Consider the following 16,983-nt stretch of genomic DNA (forward strand, 5'->3'; position numbering starts at 1 on the left):
AAAATAGTATTTTGAAATGTATATAAATATATAATTAAAAAAAAAAATTAACTAACAATGAAAACACACCAAATTGATTGTTCCATAAAATAGAAATTTTTATTATTACATAATAATTAAATTTAACAATATAATACAATACATTTTAATTAATAATCAAAACAAACATAGTAAGTATAATAACGATATAATACAATACAATAGATATCCCATAGCCTAACTTAATTCTTTTTTTCTTTATCCGTACTTAGCACAGTTCCCTAGGTCTCTTGTACTTCCCCTTTGTCGTCTCTCTTTCTCAAATAATCTTCAAATTGTTACTGGTATCAATCTCTGTTGTTGAAGATCGATAATCCATCTCCCATTGGAGATTTTGGGGATGAAAGATTCAATCAATAGCAGTATCAGTAGCGGCGATGAAGCTGCTTGGGAAATTAGACCGAGCGGCATGCTTGTTCAGAAGAGAGAAAACGATGCTGCCGCTAATCCCACTATAATCATCAAGGTCTCGTATGCTTCTCAAGAATTTGACCTTCCTGTGCCACCTGAACTCACTTTTGGTAATATTCTCCCCTCATTTAGTAATTTTCAGCAATTTTTTTGGTTATATTTCGTGGTCGAAAGGATAGGGATTGTCCAGTTTGGTGTGGATTCTGTATAGAATCTGCTTTTTTGAGTTTATTTATTGTATGTTGCTTGGTACTAGCACGGATCCTAATTATACATGTTAAAGTTAATTTATTTAGTTTTTAGCCAACACTAATGAGTTATGCCAAAGCCGTAACTGTTAGCATGATGGATAGCGCTCACACATCATGAATTAATAGCGATAATTGTATATATTATAGTCAAAAGTATTGAGTTCTGCATGGTGAATTGCTCACACATCACGAATTAATAGTGTTCAATTGTGTATGTTAATGTAACTATATAGTGATGTATATAAGTGTAATTATAGAGATTTGTTGTAGTAATCAAAGAAAGTAATTTTGTGATAGAATAGCAGATTTGGAGGGACAGAGTAAAGGATTATTATGGATAGGAATGACGGATCTTTTGGGATGTACTCTGTATATTTTCTATTTAATGGAAGCACTCTCGATTTGAGAAGCATTTAACAGAAATTTGATAGTAACCACAATGATGGCTCCACTCCTGGTAGGATGTGAACATGGTTTCTCAGTACAGTGGATAATGTTTCTAAAAAATGTTATTTTGCCGCCTTTTCTTTCAATTTCTTAATAAATGATGATGTCAAGCTGAACTTGCACCCATCTCAACTATTTCATTGGGACCTGCATCCTCCCACCAAGGGCTAAGGCTTAGATAGGTTGAAAGAAGTCTACTGGATTTTCTTACTTTTTTGGAATTCGAATTGCCTCCCAGGATTCATTCGAGCTTCATCCACTTTGATGCCGCAATGTTGTTGCACCACTTGCTAGTTGCTACTTATATACTGGCAAGGTAGATTTGTAATTTGAATAGGAGGAAATGGAATGTTAGCTATCCACATTTTAGGATGAGACGTGTTTACAATGATAACCAACAATACCACAATGCCTTCTTAAGCTCTGACCATTTTCTTTTTTATCACAATAATTGAAAGCGCTTATAGTCCTCGAAAGCAATGATTATGACATTGTTACCTGTGATCTATGCGGTGTTTCAGTGTGTGAGATTTTATTAACTCAAATCAAATCAATTTAGTAAATGTAATAGCTTTTATAGTTTTAGTAGAAGTAACAGTTTATTAGTGGATTTACTAAAATTCGTTGATGTTAATGTACTTTTGCATCGTCTTTATTTATACATGGATGTTATAAATTGTCCACAATACTCTCCTGCTATGCTTGAGCTGTTCTAAGCATTTAATGCCAATCAAATTTGGATATAGGTGAAGTAAAAAGTATCCTTTCCTCAATAATCGGTTTGGAGCCTAAGCTGCAAAAAGTTCTATTCCGGGGAAAAGAAAAAGAAGATCATGAATATCTGCACTTGGTTGGTGTGAAAGACAATTCCAAAGTGTTAGTTATGGAGGAAGAAACGGTTGAGGAAAAAATTCCTGAAGAGGTTAGGGTTACCACTGAAATATCAAGAGGAGCCGAAGCTGTTGCTGAAGTGAGAACCGAAGTGGATAAGCTCTCAGAGCAGGTGGATTTCCTTTTGTTGTAAGGTGGCTGATGACACCATCATCTCTTAATTTGAAGTCTTACTTTGGTCTTCATTACAACAGGTCTCTGCCGTACAAGCAGTTGTGTTTGGTGGTACTAATGTTGAGGACAAGGATATTATCCATTTGACAGAAATGCTGATGAGACAGCTACTGAAATTGGACGGCATTGAGGCTGCAGGAGAAGGAAGAGTACAAAGAAAATCGGAGGTGTGTTTCCTAGACAATGAAATTTTTTCCTACTTGTTAAATAATAATTATTTAGTTTATCCTAACTTAATTTTCAACTGTTGCAATATGCGACTAACTAGAATTTGAAGTGTATTTGATGTCCTTCACCTAGGTAGGCACTTGGTTTCAATTCTGATGACTTAACATTTGTGTAAAAATAACTGAATAGCTTTGCTAATCATGTGTAGAAAACCACATAAGATAGATAAAATGTCATGCCCTCAAAGTTTGGATATTCGAGGCTGTATGGATAATTCCCTTAGCTGTTCTTTCTGGTAGATTATGCCCTTTTTATAGTATATTTTCACTAATGCCGAATGTTGCTTTATAGTTAATTGCATGAGATTGGATTATTCTTCCTTTTTTTTTAACATAACTCTGTTACATAGCTTGGATGTCTGCCCAAACATAAGTTGTACATTTAAATCTTGAAAATAGTTACATTCATTTTGACACTAAGAACTCCATTTTGTTCGTATTAAGCCTGATCTAAATTATTTTATACACAACATAGCTAGTTGAGGCCAGCTGTATGAATTATCACTGTCCATGTCTCTGCAATTTAAGTTCATCTCGTTACGGTATTGTATAAATTTAAAATAAAAATTGTTATTCTTATTGGTAATCAAGATAACAAGCTTTGGCTTAAAGAGAGGCTGAGTGGATGATGAAACTTTCCTTTTGAGTCAATTATTTCAGAATTTTATTCTTTTTGGTAATCAAGAGGACAAGCTTAACTTCTAAAAGAAAATGAGAAATGTTACCTAAGGGTGTGGTTACTGGTCGATGAAATGGGTTGAGAACTATGAGGTTTCAAGTTCAATCTCAGCTGAGAGAAAAAACATGAGGTGATTTCATCCCATTTGTTTAAGCCTTGGTAGACAAATTTTACCAAGTACCAGTACCTGTGCTGCTGGGAATTAGCAGGTAACATGTGGAATTAGTCAAGGTGTGCTCAAGTTGGTCCGAATACCATAGTTATTTAAAAAAAAATGTCACAAGCTTTGGTTAAAGTGAAGGTGAATAGATGATGAGGGTCTTCTTCAGTAAAAAACACGGTTAATAAGAAATTATGCCATATCATTTTGATTACAACTAACAACACAATCAATATGAAATAATCCTACGATAATTTGTTTTCAAATCAAATGACCCCAGAATGAGTTAAATTTGTATGTCATCTAAAGAAATAAAAAAACTAATAAAACTGAAATGAAAATAATCAACTCTCTTTGGTTTTTGTATTTGTTAATAAAAAGATATAGTGGTTTTGATTTCTTTTTAGGTAAAAAGCAAACCAAATTGAACCATGAACATTCATAGCTATGTCTATAATGACTCATCATCCCCCCACCCCCCTGCTACTTAAGTTCCTCAATTTCTGACTTGAACTATCACTTCGCTGGAAACAGATCACAATTTATCTTATTCCTTGATGTTTATTTATTTAATCTCAGTAGCCTCTTGTTCTCATACATTGTCAACTTCCTTGGCTAACCGATTTGAATTGCTTAACTAATGTATTTCTATCAATTATTAACGGTCTAAACTAACTGTAAAATGGTAATTTTCGCTGTCTTCATAATCTTCTACATTGATCTTTTGATGTTCAGAAACTTTTACGTCATATTTGAGATATCTGTTGTGAATATGATTAGAAAAACGGAGTGTTAATAACTGCTGCATTCAATACTTGCTTCTAGAGGAAAACTGCTGCTTATGCCCTATTGTTTTTTTTGCATGATTGAACATATTGATGATCAGTGCACTATAATGTCAAGTTTTTTCTCCCCTTTTCAGGTTCGTCGTGTCCAAAACTTAGTAGAGACATTGGATGCAGTAAAAGCAAGAAATTCCAATCCCTTTATCAACAACAGTAATGCCGTGTCAGTGACTACTCAATGGGAGACATTTGATTCGGGGGTTGGAAGCCTGAATGCCCCACCACCACCTAGACCTGTGCTTGAGGTTGGAAGCATAAACACTCCATCTCCTCCTAGACCTGTGCTTGGGGTTGGAAGCATGAACGCCTCACCTCCTCCTAGACCTGCGTTTGGGGTTGGAGGACTCAACACCCCACCACCTCCTACACCTGTGCCTGGAGTTGGAAGCATGAACGCCTCACCTCCTCTTAGACCTCCGTTTGGGTTTGGAGGACTGAAAACCCCACCACCTCCTACAGCTGTGCCTGGAGTTGGAAGCATGAACACCTCACCTCCTCCTAGACCTCCGTTTGGGGTTGGAGGACTCAACACCCCACCACCTCCTACACCTGTGCTTGGAGTTGGAAGCATGAACGCCTCAACTCCGCCTAGACCTGCGTTTGGGGTTGGAGGACTGAACACCCCACCACCTCCTACACCCGTGCTTGGAGTTGGAAGCATGAATGCCTCACCTCCTTCTATAACTGTGTTTGGGGTTGGAGGACTGAACACCCCACCACCTCCTACTCCTACACTTGTACTTGGGGTTGGAAGCATGAACGTCCCATCTCCTAGACCTGTTCTTGGGGTTGGAAGCCAAACCGCCCCACCTCTTAGACCGCCCACTACTATAGTGACTGAGGATTGGGAACAATTCGAATAGAGTAGCTGTATACGTTTCCATTTTATGATTTTTGAAGAAACAGAAAATGCCAGTTATTAGGCACTACTGACCACTATTATTTTGTCATCTATGATGTCGTTACAGTAAAATATTTTTGGTGGATGTAAGTTCATGATCAGTCAAACATAGAGGTTTAATGAAATCATGTTGGTAAGTTACTTCTGTGTGTTGTATAAGATTAAACCAAAGTTTAGTGCATAATTCTTTTATTTCGAAACAACGTGAATAAAATCCCATATTCACCCTCAAGGTCACTCCCGATCATGGGATGACAATCTAGGGGTGTTAAATTGACGGGTTGAACTATGTTAGGGCATGTAAAATTAGCACTTGGAGTGTTTTATATATCTCCTTTGTGGCCCCACCAGGCGCGAATTTGGATTGGTCAGGCAGTAATTTCTGATACAGGACGATTAAATTAAAAAAAAAATGTAATTTATCCTTAGATTTGTCTCTTTGTACTTTCTAGTTATTAGTATTTATGAAGCTCAAAATCAAACAAATCGATGATGGTTCACTTGTTACTTTCAATTTCCGGACCTATTTGCGCCTGTCTTATAGACCTCAATTATTTTTTTTTGGTTCCCACACGGTACCTGCTTTTGAGAACGACTAATTCAGATTTATGACGGAGAGTTTTACTTTTAATGGTGTTAGGTGCGTCACATATTGAAGGTGATTCTATATTCGGGGTTCGAATTCAAGATCTATTTTGTCTTTCTTTTACATGGAATTCAAGTTAATTTTGTGCTACTACAACAACATATGCAGTGAGAAAGATAGAGCGTGCACAACCCTTATAATGGAAGTAGAGAAGCTAAATTTTGAGCTAATAATTATTAAAATATATGACGTATTCAAAGCTAATATCTTAAAAATATTCTGAATCCGTCTCTCTCACTTTGGCCCAAAGTTAGTGACATTGACATCTTCTAGTATCTTGTCCCCTTACTTGTTGCAATCATTTTCACGTTTTGATATAATATATGGTCCATATTGTACCATATTATTCATTTTCAAAAATCTCAAGTTAATTCCAGTCCAAATGAGATAAATATCATGAAAATGGACAATTTAAAAGTGGGACTACCATACATTATAACATGCCAAAAAACTATCAATTAAATTTCGTACCCTATCAAACATTTACAAATTAAAATAAAATAAATAATACACCATACCATATACTATATTTTTGTTAGAACTTTCTTTCTTTATGTCTACTTTGATGAAAACCATAGTACCCTCCATGGCTCCAAATGAATTTTACCAAAAAGGTGATGATCCAATTACTCTATCAACTAAGGATCATAATTTTGCTCTAAGTGGAGAAATTATGTTGCTGGTACTTGTACTTCTTTTTACTCTTTTTATAGTCACTTTGATTTTCTTCTTGTGTATGAAACATTGTTTAAGGAATTCTTCATGTACTCCATCAGACCAAATTGTTCAATCACCTAATTATTTTTCCACTCCCATGACAATTAAGCCATTGTATCGCGATATCGCGGAGCCATAATTTTTTTCAGATTTTAAGTCATATTATAAATGTATATTTGGAATTGTACGTTGGATTTAGAATGATTATTGTATTCTAATTGTATATCTCTTTTTTCTATCTGTATTATATAGTTCAATTGAACCTGCTTTAGATCTGTTTCGATGGTTTCATTTATCTTGGTTTTGATTTTTTGTTATCTTGATGCTTGTGATTTTTCGACCAATGAACTAATATAATTCTAGCAACTAATGATTGTGATTTCATTTTCAATGGGTTTCAAATTAACATTTCAATATTATATTCAACGACGAGTTCTAAGTTATGAGCGCTCAAATACTTTAATCTTGACTTTCTCTTTATATGGTAAGTATTTAAAGGTATAATTTCTTTTTTACTCTTGTTGGTCCCACATAATTTTTAAAAATAGTACTCAAATACATTTATGAGCAGAGAGAAAAGCGAGTCAACTTTTAAAGGTCAATTTAATAAACATTTTAAAATCTTTATTTTTTTCTTAAACTCCGTGCGCGATCAAATATTGTCACATGAAATGGGACGGAGGAGTAAGAAATAAGAAAAAGTCATTTTCTTCTATTGTACTCAATGATTTTAAAGTATTGTTTATTAAATTATGTCTCCACTATCATATACAACAGCACCAGTGGTCTAGTGGTAGAATAGTACCCTGCCACGGTACAGACCCGGGTTCGATTCCCGGCTGGTGCATATATTATATATTTTTAAAAAAAATTACATAAATCTAATTAATTACAAAGTTAATATTTCACAAGTGCAATCAACATTACAATTTCAAACCAAACTTGCATCACAGTTTTAATCAAACTTATAAATAGTAGTATTTATTAACTATCAATCTTATCGTTCATCGCGAGTTGATATCACCACTAGAATTTATCTACAGTAAATCCATCTCTCAACACCTCATAAGCCTCTCTACTGCGGGATTTCTTCAACCCAGCCGTGACATAAAGCTTTGATTTTTCAGATGAAATGGCAGTAACTTTTACCCAGATCATTACCTTTGTTTTTATTCCCTCAATGTCAGCTAGCTTTCCTTTCTCCAAGTATCCAGTAACCGCGGTAGAGAAGCGTAATACAGATGAATCTCTGTAACCAACCTCACATATTGAAGGAATAAAGACAGTGAGCTTCCTGGTTTCTTCGTTAAACTCATAGTTGGTGGCATCACGAGGGAAAATGCCTACTGGAATGTCATGTTCCTTCAGCAGTTCTGGTAATGGCTTTTGCATTTTCCCTACAAATCCAGTGCAAAGCAAGGATGAGAAAGCTCCTGAATATTTTGGCATAAGAATACAAGGAATGACCGAAGAAAGATCGTGACTTGTATTAATGAGCATACTTATATGATGAACACCATTTTTCATAACAAAGAATGATCGAGGAAAGGTCGTGACTTGTCATGAGCATTTATATATGAAAACCAATAACTCAACAAAATGAATCATCAATGGTCTTCAATCGCTATGAAAAATTGTTTAGAGTATTTAGTATTTACCATTACAAGAAAGCAAACATTTTTGGATATATTATTTAAATTATTCAAACTATCCAGCATTTCAGCTTTAGCCTCTTTTCTTTCAAAAATGGATTATTTTTCTGGAAATATACCCAAAAAACACAACAAGAAGAGAGTGATGTTTCATTCGACATTTAACATGGTTATCACTAGCTAGTTTACAGTCTGACTACAAACCACTATCCTATACATCATGAGACTCGCCAGACAGAAAAAGGTCAGCATTTTATTTCCCTGTATTGGTGCCAGCCAAACCTTTATAACTAGAGCAAGGGTGGCAAGAGGGCTAATGTTTCACAAGCTTCAAGTATAACCTTTTCTTGAAAGTAGTTAATGATCGAGTAAGTAATAAGTGTAAGAGCTCATATTTGATGAAAGAATAGAATTATTGGAACACACAGTTGTTGGTCCAAAGGTACTTTAAGCTAGCTACAAGAATGGGGCAGTATGGAAAGATAAAATGTGGAACCTAATAAAAAGAGTAATGAGGAAGACTAACCTTTAATCTTGTTCACCAGCCATCTGCTTCCTCCTTCGATACTGCTTTGCAAGGACTAATTTTTAAAACGGGAAAGTGTCAGACAAGTAAGAAGATGACGAAAAAGAGAGGAAGTTCCATGCAGATAAGTGATCTCAAGACGGGACAAAATCAATCAAAATAACCAAATGGTCTCTCCGAGCAAATTCCAAATTAGTGAACATATTTATTTGCTTTAGGGTAGGCATTTCACAAATAGTTTCAGCTCACACATCATAGCAGATTGAAATTCCATCCAGATTTTAATAAAATGGAGACTTGTTTTAAACTTTTAATTTATCACATCAATTACGATTAAAAATCTCACGAGGGTAAGAGCTTGAAAGTGGAGTGTATAATTATGTGTTTCTGTTCTTAGTACTCTGCAACATTATATACACTAAAAAGGAGAAGAAAAGCATAACGTAGCACTATACTTAGATTTTCAGGAAACGTGAAGTTCCTATTCAATAGTAGCTTCAGCCTTTGGGATTTATGGAATGTCAGGATTTGTTCAAGGCTCGGATCTGGCATGCAGGGTGTTGGTTGTGCTGTGCACTTATTTTATTAATAAAGGAGAATAGACACATCATGTTTCTACCCTTCACATAAGAAATTATTGTGCTTTAAAATCCAAAAGTGCAATAATGAAAAGAAAAGACACATAACAACAAAATTTATGTCCAACCACTACAATAAATCTGTGTCTGCCCTAAAACAAGTGAGGACTGTAGCAAAGATACGAATCACTACCCCCACGGAAATTTTTGAGGAAAATAAACAAAAACAATGGCATGCGAAAGAAGACTATTGGCTCAAATTTGATACGCAAAATACTAACATAAAGGAGGTCAAAAGACTTAATAAAAGTTAGTCAGACTGTTCTTCTGCTCGACTTTGAGAATAATGAGATCTTAGTAGACTACTCCACGATGTAACATCCCCACTACAGGGAGAGAGTCATTTCCTCAGACATCTTGTTCTTGAAAAGGAAAAGCAGGTTAAGCTGCTTAGCAGGATGGTATGAGTAATTTAAATATATATTTTTAAGCATTCGCATTCTCAAACCTTATACCCGAAGAATCTTTCATATCGTATTCTTTATTTAGTCATACAGAATACCATTGATTCATTTTCTTGAGGATGCTTATTCTCTTGTTAATCACTAAGGAAGCTGATCAGTATGAGTCATGAGCTTTCTTCTTTATTTATCAGTTATTCTTTTGCCAAATTCCGAAACAGACATGAGCTTTCTCATTCTTACTCAACATCGGATTTGTAGGAAAAGTCAAAGGCCATTGCAAGGTCTACTGAACATGACATTTCAGTAGGTATATTTTGTCGAAATGCAACTATGAATTTAATGAAGAAAACAAGAAGCTTATTTCACTGGTATGTTAAGTCGATAACAGAATGTGTCTATGTGTGAGGTCAATCACAAAAAGTGAGCCATTCCCTTTGGAAATATCAGCAGCTAAATGATTGCAAATAGAGTCCAAATTCAAAAGTAATCTCAATCGACTTGAATGATCGAATCAATTCTCTCACTTTGTCTTGCAGACAAGTGATCATATAGAATTTTAAAGTAGATATGCACGGTATACAGTTAAACAGAGATATTGTATACGCGGATATACTTACTATACACGTGAATACAATTATATTCCACAAAATTTCAAATTTAAGAATGCTAAACTTCTAATTAGGCAATACTAAGATCATCAGTATAGACAAAACATTAATAGTAACTCAATCAATTGAATATGACATTTCAGTAGGTATATTTTGTCGAAATGCAACTATGAATTTAATGAAGAAAACAAGAAGCTTATTTCACTGGTATGTTAAGTCGATAACAGAATGTGTCTATGTGTGAGGTCAATCACAAAAAGTGAGCCATTCCCTTTGGAAATATCAGCAGCTAAATGATTGCAAATAGAGTCCAAATTCAAAAGTAATCTCAATCGACTTGAATGATCGAATCAATTCTCTCACTTTGTCTTGCAGACAAGTGATCATATAGAATTTTAAAGTAGATATGCACGGTATACAGTTAAACAGAGATATTGTATACGCGGATATACTTACTATACACGTGAATACAATTATATTCCACAAAATTTCAAATTTAAGAATGCTAAACTTCTAATTAGGCAATACTAAGATCATCAGTATAGACAAAACATTAATAGTAACTCAATCAATTGAATTCCTCAAAACGTAATTAAAGTACATAATTAGAACGGAAATTTCAAAATTAAGAAGACTAAACTTCTAATTAGGCAATAAATAAGATCATCAGATTAACTCAATCAATTGAATTCCTCAAAACATAATTTTAAGCACATAATTAGGATCAGTGTAAACCCTAGTAATGCCCAAGAATCCATCAACTACAGAAATGAAATTAAGGACTGTAAATGACGAAAAATTGAAAGAAAACAGAGTTTAGGGCTTACATTAATGTCATCGCCGACGGAATTGATCTCCTTGTTGGCTTTTTGACCAATCCAATAGGAACCTACCTTGTTCAATATCTGATCCATTTAATAAGTTTCAACTGAATTCCGATGTATACACACACAAAACCAGCTGAGAGTAAACACTTCTCCGTCGTCGTCGAATTGTTCTTCTCTCCGGTAGCTCAGCTGTAAGAGAGACGGAGGAAGAAATTCCTTTGCCAACTTTTCAACACTGACCCAAAGGACGCGCAGACGACTTGTCTTTTTTTCTTTCCTACCGTTACAATTTTTATATTAAAGCCGACTAAATTTAGTTCGAGTTTTTCGTTTTAAATTTTATGTATAAATTTATCAATAAAGATAACTTTGTAAATAAGGGCGACACATGAAGAAATAGTTATCACTTTCTCGATAATGATGCAGGCATGTTATTAGAGGTTAATGTCATTTGCGTCTACTACTAGTTTCTTTGTTAATTAAAAACAATTGAAAATCGATTTTTATATATCAAATTTGAGTACATGTGAGTGAAAAATCAGATATCTACGACAAAATATCAACTATAACGTATAAGTTGCTATTTATAAAGGTACCATATTGATATAAAGTATGACCACTTAATCACCTCATATAAATCTGAATTTAATATACGCAGTAATAATAGGCAAATGGTGTAAATGGGTTCACAAAAATCATTTGAGGATTTCAATTTTCTATGGAGAATGGTCAAAGTAAACTTTCACTATGAGTAATTTTTATTTTGTATAAATGATATTAATTTTTCGAAAAAGTGATTCGAATGAACATAACTTAAGTCAAAGTGGGCTATAAAGAAAATTACACGTGATTCTTGTTATCCATCACCATCAAACACATATGATTAATGAAACGAAAAATTATCAAAAAAGCCTATCTAAACATATTTCGATAAGAGCACTAACATCAGAAATAGATATTGCAATATGGTAATTTGAATTAGTTGAGATTCTATATAACTACCAAACTTCAGATTAGGGGAAAGTACTCCTATAGTCTAACTTCATCATATTTGACCATCTTTAGTCCAAAAAAATTAATACATACCGACTTTTCTTTTTGAAAATGTCAAAGAAAACATATTTAATTTTTTTAAAAGTAATGTGACTTCTTATTTAGGGCTTGTTTGGAATAGGTTCCAAATTTAGGTGTAATTATTTGGTAATAATTACTTTATTAGTATAGAATCAGGTGTGATTGAGGGAAGGATTATACTCTCTAATTTTGAAGTGAGGCAAAAAATGGGTGGTTATTACAAAAGTATAAGAATATTAAATGATAAAATTATAATTGTTCAATCAAACATGAAGCTAAAAATTTCATTTTAATTACATTATATCAATTATATGTTATTCTAATTATTGTATTAATTATTATACAATAATTTTCAAACATTTCTTTATTGTATTCTCATTACAAATTTGTCTTTGTATTTTTCTACAACTGTCCCAACGCATACCGTCATATTGCCTCTACATATATACGAAAAGCAAATAGTCGTATAGTTGGAATATAATTATCTTATAATATGAGAAAAAAATGATATAATATCTAAATATATCTTTTAACTTGGTGTTAGCAAAAATCTATGCCCTTCAATTTTGGGCGTGCACAAATAGACACTTAAATTTATAAAATAAACAAGTAGATACATCAGGTGTTATGTAGGACGTCACGTCGGACGAACATGTTTATTTTTTCAATTTTATATAAATTTATGTACCCACTTGTGCACGCTCAAAATTGAAGAGTACAGATATCAATTAAATCCAAATTTAAAGACATTTTTATATTATGTCAAAATAAATTACCACGATAATATAAAATTCCAATAAAATTATAATGTAATGATCTTTTATTAGTGGAGAACCAGCTCAAGTTGGTTGTATTTTTAAGTTCATTCAATTGATTTAAGCGCATTTTTTTTATCACCTTTTATTTGTTGGTTCTATTTTTAAGTCCATTTAATGGCTTTTAGTGCATGTTTTTTTATCACCTTTTATTTCACTAACATACTTTTTTTTTATCTCCTTCATATTTTCATATAAAATATGAAAATATCGATTGTAAAACTAAAACAATAACAATAACGATAATAATTTCATTTCATTTATTAATTATCTTATCTACTTAAAATGCTTATCAATAAGTGCGGAAAAAAGGAAACTGAAAGTATAGAAGACTTTAGAAGGAACCATGTGAAATTAAAAAAAAAAAAAAAAAAAAACTTTATCCTCCAACTATTATAAAACTCCCATTTGGAATTTAATTTATTTTTTTTCCTCCACTTGAGGTATTCACCAACAAAATATATATCAATGACATGCCCATATATTTTATTTATCATTTTATATTAGATGGAAGTAAGAATTGATAATGTTAATGCGCCTAGATTGGATGTCACCAACTATTGGAAAACATAAGCTATTCATATTTTAGAAAAAATAATTGAGTCAATAGCTAAATAATATTATTATTTTTGTTAAAAAAAAATTGCCTATTGCTAATAAAAATATTTGAGTTTGTTGAGTGGTGGCCAAAACATCACCCCAGGAATTTCATAGGGTAGATATTGTTAGTATGTCATTTCCCACCTTCTCTTAGCATTAATTTATTGAGCTTAGGTTATATGTATCGTTAATATTATTGAATTTTATCGTAGCGGGATAATCTATTTTTTTATATACTTCCTTATAGATGTTCCATATAATCATAAAACAGAAAGGACTGCAATCCCTTTATTAGGGGATTTCGTGATACAAAAAACAATATAATCTGTTCATTCAATTGCCTATATATATATATGATAGAATTAAAATTTTATTTAACGCAATTTAAAACGTTAGACTTGAGATTCAATCATCCAAACTGATGACCTAATACAACTTTCGAACCCCTCCTATCAAGGGGTTATCGTTATCTTATATTCAATATTTTTTACCTTTGTTACATGATATAATTTTAAGTGTACAACAAAATATATATATACCAATGAGGATGAAAATATTATAAGATCTCTATTAAGAATAGATATCTTAACTAGTTGATCATTTATATCAGATGAATTAAATTAATCAAATCTAACTCAGTAAATTTCGAAAACTTCAAAATGATAAGTACCAAAGATAAGTACATGACCTAAGAATGTTATATACAAGAGAGTTGAGAGTAGAGATAGAATTACTCATCCACAAGTGTGTGTCCTATATAATATTAGACTAGTTGAGGTTAGAGAAAAGTGGCCAACTCAATTGGAATATCTCAAGAGAGATACCATATGAGTGGATATCATAAGGTAATTCCAATGGTAGTTTACACAATAAAACAACAAAAAGTGGTCTATCTAAAGAGTGTATTGTGGGGTTCAAAGGTAAACTTATTATTATTATTATGGATTTAATTAAACTCATAACTTTTGAGACAAAATATAAATGATCGTAATAAATAGTAGGGAAAAGTTTATACGAACAATTGGAGAGAGCTAATATAGAGTTTGCAGGTCTATTCGATTCTAATTTTATCTTTACAAAATTTATTAACAACATATAAATTACTTAATTAAAATTAATTATTTAAAATAATTAAAAATTTTAAATTTATAAACTTTATATTTTAACTCCGCCTATCCGTATAAATTATTTAAACCTTAGAAATATAGAATTGAGGGAGATGATTGGTTCCCCAAATCTCTGCGGTAAAACAGAAGAGCCTGACTTTGGTGGGCATAGAACACTTGATTTGTCATTGTCCTTATTATAATAATATATATCATTCTTTTTAAAATATTTTTTTAAAAAAATGTATCATAAAAATTTAAAAATATTTTATTAACTCTAGAATTAAAAAGAATTTTATACACAAATAAAATAAAGAAAGAATAAGAACAAAGAAGGAAAGGATGAGTGGAGAAGAGATATAAACAAGTTGAAACAATATTAAATGACTCGCTCATGTTTATGCTTTTCATCTCTGAATACACATAATAGTATAAAATTGAACAATTAAACACACATCTTATGTGATATCTTCATATAATTTGTATTTTACTGGTGTACTATATGTATTATATCACGTATAATTTGTGTTTTATTAATATACTACATGTATTATATCACGTATGAATTATATATTGATTTGTTAAATTTTATATAAATTTAAATATCTATTTATGCATAATTATTATTGAACGATATAAACATAAAATAAAATAAAAAATATATTATATTTTACCTTAATTTAAGATTAATCTCTTACCTTTTAATCGAGCTCATTACATCGGACTTTATCGTTACCCACCTGGGTGCAATATCTTATCCTGTACCCCTTTAGCCCTCTTTTTTATGCACCAACTTGATCTCATTTTTTTGGCTCCCACTAGCCCCACTATTTTGTCAACCTCACGTGAAGGGTGAACCCCCATCTCTTTTTTTTTTTAAATTACTTTTTCTCAACTTCAACCAACTATTTCTTAATTAGCTCTATTTTCTACACTGTATATATATATACAACTTAATCACACCAATAAGAACCCAAGAGAGAAGAAATCATCACCACTTTTTCATTTTCTCTCAATTTTCAAATAAGCAACAAAAATGCCTCCAAGTTCTTCAGATTCATCTGTTTTACTCCAACGAATTAGCTCTAACAATACTCATGATTTTGCTTACAAGCAATCTCATCATCAGTTACAGAGACGCATGCCGATTCCCTGTTCGACGGAAGTACCTGATTCTGTTTCCCGGTACCATACTCACACTGTAAGTCCTGACCAGTGCTGCTCCGCCGTGATCCAGCGGATCTCAGCTCCTGTCTCCACCGTATGGTCGGTGGTCCGCCGATTTGACAATCCGCAGGCGTATAAGCATTTTGTTAAAAGCTGTCATGTTGTTGTTGGCGATGGTGACGTCGGTACTTTACGGGAAGTCCGTGTGATTTCCGGTCTCCCTGCTGCTAGTAGCACGGAGAGGCTAGAGATCCTCGACGACGAACGCCACGTCATCAGTTTTAGCGTTGTCGGTGGGGACCACAGGTTAGCGAATTACCGATCTGTGACTACGCTTCACACGGAACCGAGCTCCGGCAATGAAGCGGCGGCGGAGACGATCGTTGTGGAATCGTACGTCGTTGATGTACCGCCTGGTAATACTAGAGAAGAGACGTGCGTTTTTGTGGATACAATCGTGAAATGCAACCTTCAATCGTTATCTCAGATCGCGCAGAATTCAGCCAGATGAAAATCTTCGTGAATTTTGAATATGTATTTTGGATCGATCAAGTTGCTCTAACGCTTCACTTTTCAATTATATTCGTATTGAAAATTTCAAAAATATATATTTTTGAAGTATTTAATACGTATATATTCATATTTTGAAGAGTTCGAATTGGTTGCGGATCGGAATTAATGAAGACAACTAATCGATGATGCTTGTGGTGATGATCTGATGATATCATATGCGATGCATGATTGTTTCGTTGCACCTTTATTAGGTGTGTGTTAATCTCCTTGTCATCCCTTGTTGAAGATAAGTTCTTGATCAAATTAATCTTTGTACTTTGCTTAACTAATTTCATACTCTATAATTTTGTCTATATTATTTTCTTTATCGATTTCGTTATCATGATATGAGACAGATTCAGATATCTTAATTTTAATATGATAATTTGATTTGTTTTGTTTTTAGAAGTAAATATATTAAATATACATAGCTTAATCGCAATGAAATAATTTGATTTATAAGCAACGATTAAGTTTAAAGTGCACATGCATGAATTAGCCGACTCTTGAATACACCCAATGGTTACTAGCTAGCTAAACTTGATCATTTATAATTACTAAAAGCAATTAGATTAAATTAAGTAATCACATGGGTATCTAAACTAAGACAAAATTAAATGTACGTA

General features: G+C 32.9%; 3 protein-coding genes and 1 non-coding gene across 4 annotated transcripts; 3 read left to right on the forward strand and 1 right to left on the reverse strand.

Annotated features, from left to right (window-relative positions):
- The first annotated feature begins 232 nt into the window (after positions 1 to 232).
- On the forward strand, positions 233 to 5,209 carry LOC107032005 (BAG family molecular chaperone regulator 4-like). Its single transcript, XM_015233553.2, has 4 exons — positions 233 to 560; positions 1,895 to 2,151; positions 2,234 to 2,380; positions 4,202 to 5,209. The coding sequence occupies exons 1-4, from the start codon at positions 380 to 382 to the stop codon at positions 4,985 to 4,987; spliced, it is 1,371 nt and encodes a 456-aa protein (XP_015089039.1). The 5' UTR covers positions 233 to 379; the 3' UTR covers positions 4,988 to 5,209.
- A 1,955-nt stretch (positions 5,210 to 7,164) lies between these two features.
- Positions 7,165 to 7,235, forward strand: TRNAG-GCC. The gene has a single exon. It is a non-coding gene; the product is annotated as a tRNA-Gly (tRNA).
- A 9-nt stretch (positions 7,236 to 7,244) lies between these two features.
- On the reverse strand, positions 7,245 to 11,357 carry LOC107032191 (uncharacterized protein At5g01610). The gene is made up of 3 exons (XM_015233777.2): positions 11,044 to 11,357; positions 8,567 to 8,621; positions 7,245 to 7,785 (listed from the first exon to the last, which is right to left on the reverse strand). The coding sequence occupies exons 1-3, from the start codon at positions 11,128 to 11,130 to the stop codon at positions 7,415 to 7,417; spliced, it is 513 nt and encodes a 170-aa protein (XP_015089263.1). The 5' UTR covers positions 11,131 to 11,357; the 3' UTR covers positions 7,245 to 7,414.
- Positions 11,358 to 15,487: 4,130 nt separating this feature from the next.
- Positions 15,488 to 16,742, forward strand: LOC107032157 (abscisic acid receptor PYL4). The gene has a single exon (XM_015233736.2). It carries the CDS (start codon positions 15,675 to 15,677, stop codon positions 16,314 to 16,316), a length of 642 nt encoding a protein of 213 aa, XP_015089222.1. The 5' UTR covers positions 15,488 to 15,674; the 3' UTR covers positions 16,317 to 16,742.
- Positions 16,743 to 16,983: the final 241 nt, after the last annotated feature.

This window comes from Solanum pennellii, chromosome 10 (assembly GCF_001406875.1).
Source record: "Solanum pennellii chromosome 10, SPENNV200".
Taxonomy (NCBI): Eukaryota; Viridiplantae; Streptophyta; class Magnoliopsida; order Solanales; family Solanaceae; genus Solanum; species Solanum pennellii.